Source organism: Salvelinus sp. IW2-2015, linkage group LG13, assembly GCF_002910315.2.
Source record: "Salvelinus sp. IW2-2015 linkage group LG13, ASM291031v2, whole genome shotgun sequence".
NCBI lineage: Eukaryota > Metazoa > Chordata > Actinopteri > Salmoniformes > Salmonidae > Salvelinus > Salvelinus sp. IW2-2015.
The window spans coordinates 28,618,264-28,637,902 of NC_036853.1; the positions used below are offsets into that span (position 1 = coordinate 28,618,264).

Here is a 19,639-nt window from a genome sequence, read left to right on the forward strand (position 1 = left end):
ACGTCATAGCTTGTAATAATTATTATTTTGATGAAACCCAATTTTTTTTWAAATCTAAAGTCGTTACAAGTTACTATGATATTCCTTCTTAATTGGCTCGATAATGTCAWGGGGAAAGGGTTTATTGTATAGATATGACAACTCCTGTCTTGCTTTTGTGAGGGTTTTGAGTGGTCATTGGGTTAGACCTTTTAGCTTGACCTGGCAACCCTGCCTTACACAACATTTAGCTAGCTCGTCTTGGCTTGTTGCTGTTAGCTAGCACATGAACAAGTAGTACTGCAGTAGTGACATGACACAAATTACCATCATAGCTTGATTCTTCATAAATCTTTGCACTACACAATACATTTATGAAAACAGTCAGCCTTCGAATGCTAGCTACCTAACTTTAGCTAGAAAATCAGAGTTGAAACAAGTTACCTAGCAGGAATTTTAGTTTGCCTGGACGTATTAAAAGCTAGCTAGCTACATCATGTCAATCCTGTCGTATGGTTTGCTTGGTTAGCTAGCTAGCTAATAGTCAATGCCATGGCAAGCAAGGTAGGAATTAAGCTAGCTAGCATATCATGCTAGCGACAATGCTAACCATTTAGCTCGCTAATGTCAGCAAGCTAAATACATGACTCTGAGTCTGGCTGGCACTGGCAGGAGTATGGAGTAGGTTTCTCAGAATAGTTCCCGATTACACTAAAGAGGGTTTTTAGTCTCTTTCTACAAGAACCCTTGGTTTGGACTTGAACATAATTTTCAGTTGAGTTGAATTTCAAAGCCGGATAACGTCCAGCTCAAAGTTTATGGAATAAGCTATTTTCACTTTAAATTTACTTAAATGGTGCAGATCTCGGTTCCTTGTCGTTTACGTTCACTGCTCCTATGTCTTTGACTCATCCTACTACAGTTTATACTTTTATATAATCTTTGTTGTTTTGTCTTTGTCTTTAGTTTATCTTAATGCTAGGGGGTTACGAAACAATGTGAAGCGCAAGGCCTTATTTTTATTTGCTAAACAATTTCGAACAGATTTTTGCTTTCTTCAAGAGTCTCACTCAATTTCGGCTGATGCCAACTTCTGGAGGTCACAGTGGGGCAACGATATTTGGCTTTCTCATGGATCCTAACGCTCCGCTGGTGTCACTACAATGAAAAATACCTTTGGTGGTAATATTCTACACTCGGAATGTGACCCCTTGGGTCACTTTATTTGTCTTGTGATCAGTTACAATGACATTACGCTCATTACTGTAAACTTCTACGGGTACAACACCTTCGTTATTATTGATAGGAGGGGACTTTAACATTACTATAGATAATTCAACTGATAGATGGCCCCCAGGTAGACCAACCAATCAGAATTTGGGTTTAATACTTTTTATGGAAAAGTTTGATCTTACTGATTTATGGAGAGAGAGGTTTCCGGCCGACAGATCATTCACTTGGAGTAACAAAACAGGTTCCAGACAATCCAGAATAGATTTTTGGCTTATATCCAAATGTATTGATAGTGAGTGTTACTACAAATATCTGTACTACTCCCCTCACAGACCATAGGGCCATTTACATTGATATCAAAATATTTACCCCTGATACTAACCTTGGCAGAGCATCCTACTGGAAGCTAAATAGCTCATTATTAAATAATGATATAGTTAAATTTGAGGTTAAAGATCTGCTCTCATACTTTTGGGAAAGAGCTTGTGAAGAAAAATCTTATTGCAAGAACTGGGTGCTCTTTAAATTTGAGGTGTCCAAATACCTTAGAAAATATGGTAGTAATCTTGCTAAGACCAGAAGAGCTGAGGAGGAAAAGGTGATCATTAAGATAACTTCCCTTTCTCAGAGGTCCCCAGCCGGCCTCTCGGGGGAGGAGAAGATGGAACTAATTGAGTTACAAAATAAACTGGATAATATATATAGATTAAAAGCAGAAGGAGCCTTTATTAGATCTAGGAAAAAATTGATTGAGGAGGGAGAACAGAATTCATCCTATTTCTTTAGACTTGAGAAATTTCACTCTAAAAATAACACTATCCATAAATTAAACATTGATGGTGTTATTACAGATGACCAAAAATGAATCGCTAAATACTGTAGCAATTTTTACAGAAAATTGATTAGCTCTACGTTATGTCAGGAATCCACATATGTTTTTTAACTCACTGAATAATGTTCACTCTATCAGTGATATAGAATCTAAACAGTGTGATGAACCCATCAAAGTTGAAGAGATTATAGAGTCTATCAAACATCTAAAGAGCAATAAATCACCAGGTGTTGATGGAATTACATCAGAATTTTACAAATTATTTTCTTAACATGTAGCTCCCTTCCTATTTGAAGTCTTTTTAGAGAGGATTACAAACAATGTTCTCCCTCCTACAATGAGTCAGGGGTTAATAACACTGATACCTAAGCCTAAAAAAGAAGTGCTGCTCATCGATAACTGGCGTACAATTTGTCTTCTTAATAATGACTATAAAATATTAGCCTTACTACTTGCAAAAAGAATTAAAGAAGTCCTGGATGCAATCATTGATGAAACACAGTCTGGCTTCATGAGGAACAGACATATTTCTAACAATGTCAGACTAGTATTAGACATACTTGACTACTCAGACCTAATAACTGAGGATAGCTTCATATTATTTTTAGATTTTTATAAAGCATTTGACACAGTAGAGCATCAGTTTCTCTTCCACTCCCTTGAGAGACTTGGCTTTGCGGATTTTTTCTGTAAGGCTATTAAGACTCTCTATGCAAATGTTAACAGCTCTATCAAATTGAAATATGGCACCTCACCTAGATTTGAGTTAAAGAGAGGAATTAGGCAAGGTTGTCCTATCTCCCCGTACCTGTTTTTATTAATCACCCAACTTCTTGCAAATTCTTTAAATAATAGTCCTGTACAAGGTATTTCCATAGCTGGTAAAGAAATTATTATAAGCCAGCTGGCTGATGATACTACACTTTTTCTGAAAGACCCTAACCAAATTCCCATATCGATCAATGTGATACAATCCTTTTCCAAAGCATCTGGTCTATATCTTAACATTAATAAATGTGAACTCATAGCTGTCAAAGATTGTGTGACACCTTCATATTATGGTATTCCAGTAAAAAAAGAACTTACATATTTAGGCATAACCATTACAAAGGATCAGAAGTCTAGAGGCTTACTAAATTTTAACCCTCTTATTAAAAATACCCAGAAGAAGCTAAATCAATGGCTACAGAGGGACTTATCTTTAAAAGGATGAGTCCTAATAACCAAGGCCGAAGGTATCTCTATACTAACATATGGCGCTCTATCTTTATATCTTGACAGTAAAATAAGCAAGGAGATAGACCAGATGCTTTTCAAAACTGTTGTAATGAACACTTATGAGAATGGTGGACTGAATTTTCTGGACTTTACTATTTTAAATAATACTTTTTCTAGTGGCCTAGCCAGTCTCCAGATCTCAACCCCATAGAAAATCTTTGGAGGGAGTTGAAAGTCCGTGTTGCCCAGCAACAGCCCCAAAACATCACTGCTCTAGAGGAGATCTGCATGGAGGAATGGGCCAAAATACCAGCAACAGTGTGTGAAAACCTTGTGAAGACTTACAGAAAACGTTTGACCTCTGTCATTGCCAACAAAGGGTATATAACAAAGTATTGAGATAAACTTTTGTTATTGACCGAATACTTATTTTTCACCATAATTTGCAAATAAATTCATTAAAAATCCTACAATGTGATTTTCTGGATTTTTTTTCTCATTTTGTCTGTCATAGTTGAAGTGTACCTATGATGAAAATTACAGGCCTCTCTCATCTTTTTAAGTGGGAGAACTTGCACAATTGGTGGCTGACTAAATACTTTTTTGCCCCAGTGTACTATTACTCTTGTTAAAAATATGAAATGGTAATACATTTGGTGAAGAGCACATTATGACTTGTATAGGACTCGAAACTTTACTTGATACTTGACGGTCTTGACTTGAGACTTGACTTGGGACTTGAGTGCTAAGACTTGAGACTTACTTGTGACTTGTAAAACAATGACTTGGTCCCACCTCTGCTTATCACCCACCAGTATGCTATGCACATTTGCAAGCAATGCATGTGTGGATCTATCTGTTTGCTAACCAGCTAAATTAACTAGCTAGCTAGATTGCTTCACTTACCAGTAGCAGAGTTGGCTTTCGTGATTATTATCCCTAGTATCCAGCATGTTGGTGTAGCACATGGGGATGTGTGAAACTTACTCCTCAGCCTGAAGTGTCCCCACATGTGCTAGCGAATAGCTAGCTTGTCGCGTGCGCTAACTGGTAAGACACTTCACAGGAGGGTGGTCACGCGTGCTAGCAAGGCAGAGGTACCGAGTTCGAGCCAGGTATGGTCCAAAGGAAGTGGTACTTGCTAAGCATACAGCGTGATGTCCTTTACAGTGGTGCTGTGACCCGGATCTACAGTTGCGCTCAGATCAACAGTGGGTTCACTGTTGAATAAGTTTGAGGGGTGAATGTAGCACATGGGGATGTGTGCAACTTACTCCTCAGCCTGAAGTGTCTTCACTTGCGCCAGCAAATAGCTAGGTTTTTGTGTGGCACCGACTGGTAAGATGCTTCAGGAGGGTGGTCACATGTGCTAGCAAGGCAGAGGTCCCGGGTTCGTGCCAGATATGGGCCAAATCGGGAGGAAGTGGTACTCGCTAAGGAAACAGCGTGTGATGTCCTTTACCCTGGCACTGGTCGTGCAGAGGAGTCTGAAATATGGTCCAACTAGGAAAATATTCTCAATTCCTTGCTGAATGAAAATTGCACACAATTCCAGTTTTCATTCAGAAGCTGAAACTATCATCAAAGCAACTTTTTACTGACAGTGTTTCCTAATCTCCGCTCGTGGGCATTGTCAGCTGTCGCACAGACGGACTGACAGGCAGGAGCCATTACGACAATTACACTTTTTTTCTGTATCACTCAACTAATTTATTAAGAGTCTCGTTTGTAATGAGCGGGATATAGTTATATATGTAGCCTATTGTTGATGTGTTGTTGTAGTCGTGGATGGATCAAAGGAACAAATAAAACGTGCGTGAGATAAATTATCAATAGGCCTATATGAGTCATAATTCCATTGAGAAATCTGACCTGCAATAGGTCTCTATCAACAAAATATCACAATACAGTGCAGAGTGTTCGATTTGGCTGCTGGAGGGCAAGGAGGCCCCTAGCTCCGCTAAAACCATTGACAGTTGTCAATGGTTTTAGCATGCCGTTTTCAAGGGATTGTTAAATAAATGCTATAGCTAATTATTTGGGTTTTAATATCATCACCTCTTTGAAGAGTACAGTCAGAACTACACATTTCCGATTTTTCCACATTTAGCTCTATCGTCAGAGTTATACAGCAAGTAACTGCATGCTTTTCATGATCAGTAAACATCAATTGATCACATAATTTCAGATACGCAAGGGTAGCCTATCCATTTGGCATGTAGCTAGCTAGCTAAGAAAACAACATGTTAACAACAAGTGACATCACCCAGGTGAGTGCTACATTCCTGGAAATGGAGGACCAGAACCAGAGAAGTGGCTCCTATGGAGTGACTGACCAGCAGGTGTGGTGCCCTGTTGTAGAGCTCAGTTTTTTTTCCAAACTCAATCAAATGTATTTATAAAGCCCTTTTTACATCAGAAGCACGGTGGCTAAGAAAAACTCCCTAGAAAGGCAGGAACCCAGGAAGAAACCTAGAGAGTGCTCTGAGGGGTGGACAATCCTCTTCTGGCTTATAAGAGTACATGGCCATTAAGGCCAGATCGTTCTTCAAATGTTCATAGATGACCAGCTGGGTCAAATAATAATCACAGTGGTTGTAGAGGGTGCAACAGGTCAGCACCTCAGGTGTAAAATAAATGTCAGTTTAGCATTGAGGTCAAGACAGCAGGTGCGGTAGAAAGAGAGAGGGAGAATAAAATGTCACTCTGTTTCTCCTTAGCTGTCCCATCGATGCCCCTCCACTGAACCTCCACTGCCTTTCCAGCCCAAACTGCCTCAACTTAATCCCAAACCGACTGAGACTTTCAATTTCCATAATTGAAATGTTTTGTTTGCTGTTTTACTTTTTATGCACTTTGAGATTGTTTGAAAAGCGCTGTACTATTTAAAAAATGTATGTATGTCATTTAGCTTGCTTCATCAGTGCTTGACATCGGCAAGTCTGCAACCTGGTAAAGTTGTCAGTCAGACCTCTGTCATCACCAAACATAGCAAGCACATCAAACAATATTTGGATATAGCTAGTTGTCAATGGTTTTAGCAGAGCTGGGGGTCTGTCTTCTTGCAACCCAGCAGGCAATGCGAACGCTCTGCACCTTATTGTGACATTTTAATGATAACAACCTATTTGTAAAAAAAGCTGCTGTACTTATAATTCATTAAATCACTTTGAAGTGACCTAAATGGCAAATTAATCTTTCATAGATACATTTCGAAAGATGTATTAAACCAGAAAAAAAGTAACATTCTATGGGATTTACTGAGTCTGGCTTTAACCACAATGATACCTAACCTTAATTTTTGTTTTCATAAATTTTTATGATATACTTTTCTTTGTAAATTCACTCTGTCTATCTACTCCGATTTCAGAGCACTCTCATCTGATTGTGCAAGAGTGCAGAATAACTGATGAATTTACAAACACGCAACACCTGTTGAATATGACTGTTGTCAGTAAACTTCAGCAAAAAAAACTTTCATTGTTGCCAGCAGCACTTTTAGTCACTAACACTCTTTATAAACTGGGTGTTTTGAGCCCTGAATTCTGATTGGCTGACAGTTCGAGCCCTGAATGTTGATTTGTTGTACCCATATACCACGGGTATGACAAAACATTCATTTTAATTGCTCTAATTACGTTGATAACCAGTTAATAGCAATAAGGAACCTCAGGGGTATGTGATATACTGCCAATATACCATGGCTAAGGGGCTGTGTTCAGGCACTCCGTGTTGCATAAGAACAGCCCTTAGCCGTGGTATATTGGCCATATACCACACCCCCTCGGGCTTTATTGTATATAACATGAAAACAGCCTAACCAACTCTGCTTGGGCGAGTAAAATGGTCAGAGTGAGGTGTTCTCTCGTTTGTGTCTGGAAGTAGCTAGCAAGCTTGCCAACTTTAGCCAGTTAGCTTGAGTGCTTCATTGCCGTTGTGAGGTCAGAACTCTCGGATCAATCCTTTTCCTCGGCCAAAGCGAAAGGACTGAATTTACGAACTACCCAGAGCCACTCTGACACACTGGAGACAATTTACGAACCCTTTGTGTCTGTGGTAACTAGCTAGGACTGAGTTTGACAAGCACGTGACGTCAGTTTTTAGGCGGGTTTTTCATGGAAAGTGCTGGAAAAACGAAGTACAGCCACTAGAGCTGATTGATATTCTTCCGCGAGATTAAAACGATAATTTCCACCGTTTTTGTACATATTTTGTAATATGTGGCAACTTGACTACACAGTCCGATTGATATTAAATCACATGCTTCTTTCTCTATGCAGTCTGTCCACTAAATGTGAATATTTGCTTTAAATAACTCTGTAGTCTATCCTGCAATGTAATCAAAAGTCGGCAGTTCAAATAACTGTCAATACCCTTTCACAAAGATGTTTCTGATAATTTACCTGAGTGCATGCTGAGGAAATTATGGATGAAGATCATCATCATGATAGAACGTAGGAAAATAACAATCACTTCGGTTAAGATATTCATATTTATTTTTTAACGTGACAAGAATTGACATACATTTTAATTTGAATGTATGGGATTCGTAAAGGAGATGCTGCACCCACTGATGCCGCAACACAGCTACACAGTGCTGCGGATGGATACCTCCGCACAGTCAAACACACAAGAGGGTATAAAGATATCGGTCTTTTAAAAGCAAATCCCTTTCTAGTTTCCTGCGTCATAGAGCCGAGGGGACTGGTGATATTGGTAGCATTTTATTCAAGAGACGTGAACGGAACAAATAAAGGTGTGTACATACTGTATTAACCCTAAAGCTCGTCTACGTACTCAGATATTGTTACCTTTATCAAATCAGCGCTCAAAAGTCACCCTCATGCTAGTTGGATAACGTTAGCCTATCATCTCTGGTTTGTCCAGCATCAGTCTTCGAGAATGTTCGATTCGGTAGCTAGCAGGCGCGCTAACTAGTTTACAAACGTCTGCTACATGTTAAGTACATAATGCTTTTATTTATTTTCCTTATTTGTACACTAAATTATCTAGTTAGCCTTTCCGGCAATGTCATTCACCACATCCACTGTGACAACTGATTCTTCGAGAATGTTCGATTCGGTAGCTAGCAGGCGCGCTAACTAGTTTACAAACGTCTGCTACATGTTAAGTACATAATGCTTTTATTTATTTTCCTTATTTGTACACTAAATTATCTAGTTAGCCTTTCCGGCAATGTCATTCACCACATCCACTGTGACAACTGGGTATTAGCTGACTAACGTTAGCCAATCTAACGTTGGCTAATTAACTTTCTAAGAAGGTAAATTTAGGTTAATTTGAATTACTTCACTAGTAAGTGTAGATGACAGAACGTATCGTTAACTGGATTGGCTATCAAACTGTCAACGACTTCGTCAGCATAATGCTACTAGCTTTCATTGTCCGGTTGGCTAATGCAGCTAACGTTAACACTAGCTACACTTGCATGGCTTCTGACACTTTTAAATTGATGCAGTGTCATTTTAGTGGCCAGTGGAACTGCCCTGAAGTTGGAATTGGTTGTGCAAAAGTGTAGGTAACTAATTACGTTACATTTGCTACAATGGGTGACCTGGTCCCTTTTCAACTCCAGTAGCGTTAATTGTACAGTCTGGACATCGGCAGCATGACTTTGCGCAACGACACGCTAACTAACTTAGCTACTTCCTCGTGCTTGTCTTGCATTGCTGAATCGTCGTCGCCTTTCCATGGAATTAGCGACTTGATAACTACGTGCGGTTTAACATTTTAATTCAGTTAACGTGCTGGAAGTCAATTTGGAGGAGTTCTTTATGGATTTCCTTAACCTTTCACCGAGTTTGTAAACCACGTGCTGGCGACGTCTATTGTCTCCAGGATGTCGCCATGTTGTTGGATGGTTCCTCAACATCCGGTAGTTGGTTTTTATCAGGAGGAAATGCAACTGATTGTGGAACACTTGTTCAAAGTCTCCAAAATGTAATTGCTTGTGTTAATGCATACTTTTATAGTAAATTATGTGGCCAGATTGGCATGACAATTAACTGTTGGGATTTGATGACTGAACTATGGGGGACATTTCAACTGAAAGCAATTCACTCAACTTGTTGCTAACAGCAATCACTAGAATGCATGCACTTAATTTAATTCTCTAATTGTAATATACGGTCATTTGGGCAATTTCATAACATTGGTGCTTTTGCCCCCAGATGCCTGAAGAAATGCGCCAAGAGGAGGAGGCTGAGACCTTTGCCTTCCAGGCAGAGATTGCTCAGCTCATGTCCCTCATCATCAACACCTTTTATTCCAACAAGGAGATCTTCCTCAGGGAGTTGATCTCCAACGCCTCTGATGTAAATATTTTTTTATTAGGGATGCATCAAGCTGTTCAGTCTAATTGTTGACACTACTGTACAGTGTAATACTTTAGCATCCAGCAAGCTCATCCGTACAATAACCAAACTTCAGTGCATAAGGATGATTACAACTTTGAAAAGGATGTGTGGTGGAGGTTGCGTATGTAATAAAATACCCCTTTGGACTTTTCCAGATACTTTGATGCTGTCGTCTGCTTTGTTCAATATCTTACAGGCTTTGGACAAAATCCGCTACGAAAGTCTGACGGACCCCACCAAGCTGGACAATGGCAAGGAATTGAAGATTGACATCATCCCCAATGTGGAGGAGCGCACCCTGACCCTCATCGACACTGGAATTGGCATGACCAAAGCTGACCTCATCAACAACCTGGGAACTATTGCCAAGTCTGGCACCAAGGCCTTCATGGAGGCCCTGCAAGTATGTCCATTGCATTACAGCAATATTCAATAATATGCCTCAAATACTATTCAGTTGAACATTGAGTGATCCATTTTTTTCCGTCTTTGCTAGGCTGGAGCTGACATCTCCATGATTGGGCAGTTCGGTGTGGGATTCTACTCCGCCTACCTGGTGGCAGAAAGAGTGACCGTCATCACCAAGCACAATGATGACGAGCAGTACATCTGGGAGTCTTCAGCCGGAGGCTCATTCACAGTCAAGGTCGACAGTGGTATGTGTCTCACCCAATGAAGGCTATGTGGGTGGGTTTGTAAAATGTACAAATCCATGAAAAACATAAATTGCCTCTGCATTGTTTTGAGATTGGATCACAGGTAGGGCTGTGACGGTCATGTAATTTTGGCTGACTATAATTGGTCAGCCAAATGACCACGGTCACATATGTCTCTCACACATTTCTCCTCCAAAATGCATGTGCTTCCCCTAGAAATAGAATGGGTTTCCCCATGCAAGTTAATGATGGCATAATGGGTGGACTGGCAGCCATTGCGAGTGTACCCATAGGAGAAAAGCAGGAAATTAAAGCACAAACTTTACCCCTCAATAGGTGCTGTGACTTGATTCAACTGACATGACAAAAATACATTCTGTTGCATGAGCCCCCTCAGAAAACATAATTTGAGCAAATGTTCTACATTTACCATGGAAATGATTGCCTCTAAATACCAGGCAGCCATTGCGAGTGTACCCGTGAGTCAAATTGCCAGGGTTAGAGGTTCCAGGACCATTCTATTGCATAGGAAACCAAATAATAGTTTGCTACATCACGTGTTTCAGCAAGGATCAACAGTTTCATCATGTTATGAGGTCCATGTTACAGCAGAAACAAACTCAACCGCGCGAATGCCCGGCCGCCCCTGCTTCAGTCAGCTGTTTGTTCCACCCCAAAAATATCTAAGACAGTCATGCAAATAAAATGCCAGTGAAAATTTATACATGTCTGTTATACGGGTTTTGTGCCAGCCCTAATAATAGATGTTATTAAAGTATGTCTATTGTAGTGATGCTGGAATGGGCAATTGTGGGTGTATAATTTTCTGTTGAATTAATTTCCAGGGGAGCCCATGTTGCGTGGAACTAAGGTGATTCTGCACATGAAGGAGGACCAGACTGAGTATGTTGAGGAGAAGAGGGTCAAGGAGGTGGTCAAGAAGCACTCTCAGTTCATTGGATATCCCATCACACTTTTCGTGAGTATAGAATTATGGGAGTATTTATAACTAAAGTGTGATTAGTGACATTTATGTAGGACTGGTTTAGGGCACTAAAGTAAGGGGAAGTTTTCCATTAAATAAACAAAATTGCTCCTTTTTTTTTGTGTGCAGGTTGAAAAGGAGCGTGAAAAGGAGATCAGTGATGATGAGGCTGAGGAGGAGAAGGAGGAAAAGGCAGAGGAAAAGGTGGAGGCTGAGGACAAGCCCAAAATTGAGGACGTGGGCTCGGATGACGAGGAGGATTCCAAAGACAAGGACAAGAAGAAGACTAAGAAGATCAAGGAGAAGTATATTGACCAGGAGGAGCTGAACAAGACCAAGCCCATCTGGACCAGGAACCCTGATGACATCACCATGGAGGAGTACGGGGAGTTCTACAAGAGCCTGACCAATGACTGGGAGGACCACCTTGCAGTCAAGGTACTATCACTAAAATGTATATAAATTACGATGTCAACATGGTATGCCTAGAAGGTATTTCTAGATGGCCTGGTTCCAGATCTGTTTGTACTATTTACGCATTCACTACATAAGCATTCGCGTAACACGCATATTGACCCAACAAACACTCATGCATACACATTACATACGCACTCACACTTTTACACTCATTTGCTGGTGCTACTGTTATATTTTACTATCCCGATGCCTAGTCACTTCACCCTGCCTTCATGTACACATCTACTTCAAATATCTCTTACCTCTGCACATTGGTCTCATACTCCCTGTATAATGCTTAATTATTGTGTATTGTATTCCTCTTGTTACTATTTAAATGTTAAACTCTGTATTGTTGGGAAGTAAGCAAGCGTTTCATGGTAGTCTACAACAGTTGTAGTTGGTGCATGTGACAATTTTTTKGGGGGTGGGATTTGGGTGACACCTATGATTGTGGGATTTGGCTACACAGCACAAACAGATCTACGTGCAGGATAAGGTGATGGGCGTGTAGTAACCCTCACCTGCTTCTTCCCCTTTGCAGCACTTCTCAGTGGAGGGCCAGCTGGAGTTCCGCGCCCTGCTCTTTATCCCCCGCCGCGCACCCTTTGACCTCTTTGAAAACAAGAAGAAGAAGAATAACATCAAGCTGTATGTCAGGAGGGTCTTCATCATGGACAGCTGCGAAGATCTCATCCCGGAGTACCTGAGTAAGTAGCCTAGTCTCCAGATAGTCTGGAGGTCCAAAGTGGCTGCCACTTTGTCCCCTGGCCGTGTATAATTTCAATGCCACCGACTACAAATACAGCATTGTTTCTTCACATGTAGGCTAATGGCAAGCACAGATAATGCCCCTCTGAAATAGTTGGCTGCTTGCCTTCTCTGTAGCCGTGTTTAAATACAGCAATTTCTGTAATGGAAATCGCTAAAGAAGTTAAATGTCTTTCTTCTCCCCCTGCAGACTTTGTGCGTGGTGTGGTGGACTCTGAGGATCTCCCCCTGAACATCTCCCGAGAGACGCTGCAACAGAGCAAGATCCTCAAGGTCATCCGCAAGAACATTGTCAAGAAATGTATGGAGCTGTTCGGTGAGCTGGCAGAGGACAAGGAGAACTACAAGAAGTTATACGATGGCTTCTCCAAGAACCTCAAGGTAACTTTGGGAGATGGGTAGGAACTTAGGGAGCTGAATTTCTTGAGGAAAGATTGTTTTGCTACTAGTAATCAAACTTGTCCTCTGCCACATTTGCTGTCATCTGGTGTTCTTCAATGCATAAATGTGATTAAACCAAGGTTTAACCATTCTAGGACACACGTTCCGCTAGCGGAACCCCCCCCCCCCCAACATTCCGCTGAAAAGGCAGCGCGTGAAATTCATTAAAAAATATATATTTAACTTTCACACATTAACAAGTCCAATACAGCAAATGAAAGATAAACATCTTGTTAATCTACCCATCGTGTCTGATTTTTAAAATGTTTTACAGCGAAAACACAACATATATTGATGTTAGATCACCACCAAATCCAATAAACACAGCCATTTTTTCCAGCCAAAGATAGCTTTAACAAAAACTAGAAATAGAGAAAATTAATCACTAACCTTTGAACATCTTCATCAGATGACACTCATATGACATCATGTTACACAATACATTTGTTTTTGATAATGTGCATATTTATATCCACAAATCTCTGTTTACATTGGTGCCATGTTCAGGAATGCCTCCAAAATATCCGGAGTAGTTACAGAGAGCCACGTCATATAACAGAAATACTCATCATAAACATGAAAGATACATGTTTTACATATAATTAAAGATACACTGGTTCTTAATGCAACCGCAGTGTCAGATTTAAAAAAAATTTTTTTTAATAAACTTTTGTAAAAAGCACACCATGCAATAATCTGAGACGGCGCTCAAATATGAATAACATTTCTCCGCCATGTTGGAGTCAACAGAAATACGAAATTACATCATAAATATTCCCTTTGATTATCTTCATCAGAATGCAATGCCGGGAATCCTATTTCCACAATAAATGTTTTTTTTTTGTTCGATGTCCATTATGTCAAATTAGCAACTTTAGCTAGCATGTGTAGTACACGTGTCCAAACACTGGCGCATGTGAAGGCAAACGTCGGACAAACTTCAAAAAGTTATATTACAAGTCGAATAAACTGGTCAAACTTAGTAGAGAATCAATCTTCAGGATGTTATCATATATATCCAATAACGTCCCAACCGGAGCATTTCTTCATGTCTGTAAAAGTAATGGCACACATTGCCATTACCTGACTAGCGTGCGTGACTAGAAACTAGCATTCTGCCAGACCACTGACTCATTCCCCTCCCATCCGGTCCCACGTCACACTAGAGGCTTCATTCCACGTTCTACTGACTGTTGACATCTAGTGGAAGGCGTATGAAGTTTGTCTCCAAAATATCCGGAGAAATTGCCGATCCACGTCAAATAACATAAATACTCATCATAAATTTTGATGAAAGATACATGTTTTACATGGAATTAAAGATACACTTGTTCTTAACTTCTTCGGGGCAGGGGCCAGCATTTTCACTTTTGGAAAAATAGCATGCAAACATTCAGCTGCCTGCTACTCATCCCCAGAATATAAGATATGCATATAATCTTTGTTCGGATGCACTCCCAGGACTCTCACTTCCACAAGAAATGTTTGTTTTGTTTGGTAACGTCCATCATTTATGTCCAAATAGCTAGTCAGGAAGCGCGTTCACTAAAAGCTGACAATGTCCAAACGTTTTGAACAGTCAGTAGAAACATGTCAAATGATGTATTGAATCAATCTTTAGAATGTTTTTAACAAATCTTGCATAACGTTCCAACCGGAGAATTACATTGACTTCAGATGAGCGATGGAACAGAGCTCCCTCATGTGAACGCGCATAATTCCCCTCTTTCGGCCCCCCTTCACAGTAGAGGCATCAGACAAGGTTTTACAGACTGTTGACATCTAGTGGAAGCCGTAGGAAGTGCAAACTCATCCATATCTTGCTGTGAATTCAATAGGATCTTGGTTGAAAATCGACCAACCTCAGAATTCCCACTTCCTGTTTGGATTTTTTTTCTCAGGTGTTTGCCTGCCATATGAGTTTTGTTATACTCACAGGCATCATTCAAACGGTTTTAGAAACTTCAGAGTGTTTTCTATCCAATACGAATAATAATATGCATATATTAGCAACTGGGACTGAGCAGGCAGTTTACTATGGGCACCTTTCATCCAAGCTACTCAACTTCTTATGGCTGCAGGGGCAGTAAACTGACTTGCCTAGTTAAAGGTTACACACACCACACTGACCAAAAAGTTATTTTTTTCTGATTGCCATATGTTCCCATTACCAGTAAAACATAATCAAAACCTATTTATTTCACTTGCTGTGCTGTTTCCTTCAGTCGTTTCATTCTAAACCAGGATTTCATCATACATGTTATGCAGTGACGTTTCAGCTCTGTGGCCTCTTCCTCGGTGCGCACTCACTGTCCGTTTCCACAGTGTATGCAACATTTCACATAAACCCTGTTTCTTGTCTGCATCGACGTAGCGGTCTTTGTACCTAGCATCGAGCATGGCGGCGACACAGTAAAGAGGCTCAGAATGCCACCGACTCGCTTGTTCACAGCCTCAAGTACATTTAAACCCCACGGTCTGTCGGCAGTTTTGTTGGGCAGGCGTTTGTTGAGTCAGTTCGAATGGTGCTAGGAATATTCATGTTCTCAAATGGCAGCAGCGGTATGAGAACCAGCACATTCTTGAGCATGCAATACGGCTTCCTCAGTACTAAATCCTCATCGATCCCCTGTGCTGTCAGACTTGGCATGCTCATGGGGCTGACATCACTGGGCCAAATGTCAGTCGTGACGCTCATAGATGTACGTTTCAACAATACTGTAACTCTGGTAGAGCATCAGCTGAGAAATTGTGTGTGTATACCGGGTGCTCGACCAGTCGACGAAAGGCAACATCCACAACAGAGGACGGTTGCTTGTCAAGAGCAATGAATTCCATTGTCTTGGTGTTTTTAGGGGTTTCGCTGGAATGTACAGATTCTTTCAAATGAGTGCTTGACTTGAACTTGTTTCGTTGTTGAAAGTGTGCGCTTAGTATTTCTGCTTTTGTTCTGTAGCGCTGTATTTAAAAAAAGAAAAATGTGGCGTTATGTAGGTATACACATCAGCTTTGACATCGGTTTTGCACGTTGGCGTTAAACTGGGCATTTTTAGCTAATATCGGCTGACATGTTCCCCGATTTTAATTGAGCAATCCCTAGTAGTTTGCCCAATTTCTTAAATATAAGCTCTCTCCACGTACCCAGTGGGGCTAGTTATTGTGCTGTTCCAAACCAGTATCATCCCTATTTAGTGTTTGAAGAACTATTGACTATATATTTAGACTGGCTTCAAGAGCCACACCCTTAAACTTCAATAGCTAAATGATTACATAGAACAGTTCCCCAGGCAAAAGTTGAATGTGTAGTAACTCCTATTGACTACCAGGTTATACTAATGGTAATTATTTCTCTGCAGCTGGGGATCCACGAGGACTCCCAAAATCGCAAGAAGCTATCCGAGCTGCTGCGCTACCACAGTTCCCAGTCCGGAGATGAGCTGACCTCCCTCACAGAGTACCTCACCCGCATGAAGGACAACCAAAAATCCATCTACTACATAACCGGTGAGTCTAGTTACACATTCAGTCAACATAACATTGAGCTCCAAGCCCAATAGCAGTCATTGAATTTAATCATTTAGACACAGAAGTTGACCGTCACATTTTTCTTAAGGTGAGAGCAAGGACCAGGTGGCCAACTCCGCCTTTGTGGAACGCGTGCGCAAGCGTGGCTTCGAGGTCCTGTACATGACGGAGCCCATCGACGAGTACTGCGTCCAGCAGCTGAAGGAGTTTGACGGTAAAACCCTGGTCTCTGTAACCAAGGAGGGGTTGGAGCTGCCTGAGGATGAGGAGGAGAAGAAGAAGATGGAGGAGGACAAGACAAGGTTTGAGAACCTCTGCAAGCTTATGAAGGAGATCCTGGACAAGAAAGTAGAGAAGGTAAATGACGGTAACCAACCTGTGCTTTCTGCAAAAGAAAATTGCCCATGACTTTAATCTCTTTCTGTGCTCTGAATTTTGGTGATTGACAATTTGATTTATTTCTGGTTGTGAACAGGTGCCATAGTTCATCATAAGCTAATATTGACCCTGGTGAGTCCTTTGACCATGTAGATTGAAGTGTCCTGTTAGGCTCGCGTGGTTGTTCCGCTGTCCCGGCTTTGCCATTGGCTTGACTGGGAATGCCCAGTGTGTCAATGTAGTTTTTGTCCCCCGGAGGTTATGTCATTACCTAGAGACTAGATGACCTTGTGAGTTTGACGCAGCATTTCTTTAGTGGTGAATGCTTGCAATAATGACGTTCTAACATTGACACCAACCTTTTCCAGAGTTGAGAATTTGCCTGTTTCTGACTACATTTTGGATGTTTTGTGTGAAATCTAACAACTTTCCTGCACAATATTTAATTTAGGATCCCCCCCCCCCCCCTGTTTTTAAAGCTGATCTTTTGACAATTCAATTTAGGGTCAACTTGCCTGCACTGGCTTGTCTCGCCTGTATGCTGTTAGTTTGTGACCTAACATTCGCCTCTCTGCCCCTTCAGGTGACTGTGTCAAACAGGCTGGTGTCGTCGCCCTGCTGCATCGTGACCAGCACGTATGGCTGGACGGCCAACATGGAGCGCATCATGAAGGCACAGGCCCTGAGGGACAACTCCACAATGGGCTACATGATGGCCAAGAAGCACCTGGAGATCAACCCAGACCACCCCATTGTGGAGACCCTAAGGCAGAAGGCTGACCTGGACAAGAACGACAAGGCGGTGAAGGACTTAGTCATCCTATTGTTCGAAACGGCATTGCTCTCTTCAGGCTTCAGCCTGGATGACCCCCAGACTCACTCCAACCGTATCTACAGGATGATCAAGCTGGGCCTGGGTAAGGATGCACACTCGGAACTGTTAGGGGGAAGGAAACCTTTCTAAAGGGTAACATGGTTGACTATAATGGAAATGGGGCTGTAGGCTAGGTCTAATTTCTCTTCCCCTTTCAGGAATCGATGATGACGAAGTGATCCCTGAGGAGCCCACCTCTGCACCCGCCCCAGATGAGATCCCACCTCTAGAGGGAGATGATGACGCTTCACGCATGGAGGAAGTGGATTAAATGCCGTCTCAAACCTACCCCTGTATAGCCTCACTTTTTTTCCCAATCGAACATCTGTTTATTTGCTTTTTTTTTTTTTTTACTGGAGAAACCTGGTTGGTGTCGTTTTATGGTATAACAAAATAATTATCTTAACTCCTGCTGCCCAGTGGACCAGTGTTGCTCTTGTCTTGAGCCTTCTGTTAAAATTCTAGAATAGCAGTTAATTTTGTTGTAATAGTTATCGGTGGGCAATTCATTAAAAAGAAACAGTACCCTGTTGCACTGAGTTTTAAACGTTGGACTGGTAGCTATGTAGGGGAAATGGAACATTCCATTAGACTGACAATGGGGGGGTGGTTCTTCTGATGTGCAACTTGCACGCTGCTTGGAGAGTGGACTGCAAGATTCCTTTGCCTGAATCCAGACCTGTCTGTTATCATTTTTTGTTTTGCAAAAATTAAAAGACTTAAGACCTTAAATTTTCTAATTTGTCTGGACTATTAGTTTGTTCTTCCTAACATTAGAAACTGGAGGTTGATGAAACAGACCTCAAGAATGAGTCATGTCAGATTTCCATTCAAACAACCACTATATGTCCCTGTTTCTTAACCTAGCCCGTCACAATATTTAGGCTTGTGGCAAAGGTACAATGCTTGTTTGAACAGTTAACACAGCAGGCTATAAACCACCACATTAGGTGGGAAAACTACACTTGTATAAATGCAACAATTTTACAGAGTTGCATGTCAATTGAAATAAGTAAGCCCTAATCTATGGATTTCACTTGACTGGGAAGGGGCACAGCAATGGGAGGGTGTCGGTCCACACACTAGGGAGCCAGGCCCAGCCAGTCCGACTGAGTTTTCCCCAACAAAATGGGCTTTATTACAGACAAGTAGTCAGTTTTATCTGTCAGGGGGGCTGGTCTCAGACTTGCGCTGGATTTGGCGGTCCTGGGCTGGCACGTTTACACGTGGTCTGCGGCGGTTCGGTCAATTGGACGTATTGCCACTTTGTAAAAACGACAGGTGGGTTATGGTAGCGAAATTAACATTAAATAATCTGGGAACAGCTCTGATGGATTTTCCAGCAGTCAGCATGCCAATGCAGGCTCCCTCAACTTGACATCTGGCATTTTACTGTCCCCAGCACAAGGTGCCATGATCAAGCTGTTCAATCAGCTTATTGATATGCCACACCTGTCAGGTGGATGGCTTGTCTTGGCAAAGGTGAAATGCTCAAATGGATGTAAACAAATGTGCAGTGGTGGAAAGTCATACCTGAGTAAAAGTAATTACGCCTTGAATAGAAAATGACTCAAATGAAAATCCCTCAGTAAGAATCTACTTGAGTAAAATGATTTGGTCTTAAATATATGTATCTAAATTAAAAGTARAAATATTTTCAAGTTCTTTATATTAAGCAAACCAGATGGCGTTGTCTTGTTTTTTACATTTACAGATAGCCAGGGGCATGCTCCCAACAGATTTGCATTTTTAAATTTTTATTACAATACCAATATTACACACTAATACAGGGACATTCCTGTGAATACAATGATAAAATAAACCGGGCGTTTTAAGTTTCACACGTTTGAGGGATTTATAAAATTGCAAGAGTTCAATGAAAACTTAAAAATAAGGAATTTTCCCCACCCCATT

General features: G+C 41.1%; 1 protein-coding gene across 1 annotated transcript; it reads left to right on the forward strand.

The window, feature by feature from the left end:
• Positions 1–7,879: 7,879 nt before the first annotated feature.
• LOC111972402 (heat shock protein HSP 90-beta) lies at positions 7,880–18,457 on the forward strand. The gene is made up of 12 exons (XM_023999449.2): positions 7,880–8,018; positions 9,454–9,597; positions 9,836–10,042; positions 10,136–10,295; positions 11,141–11,274; positions 11,410–11,718; positions 12,281–12,446; positions 12,698–12,888; positions 16,305–16,452; positions 16,562–16,830; positions 17,435–17,768; positions 17,884–18,457. The coding sequence occupies exons 2-12, from the start codon at positions 9,454–9,456 to the stop codon at positions 17,994–17,996; spliced, it is 2,175 nt and encodes a 724-aa protein (XP_023855217.1). The 5' UTR covers positions 7,880–8,018; the 3' UTR covers positions 17,997–18,457.
• The last annotated feature ends 1,182 nt before the right edge of the window (positions 18,458–19,639 follow it).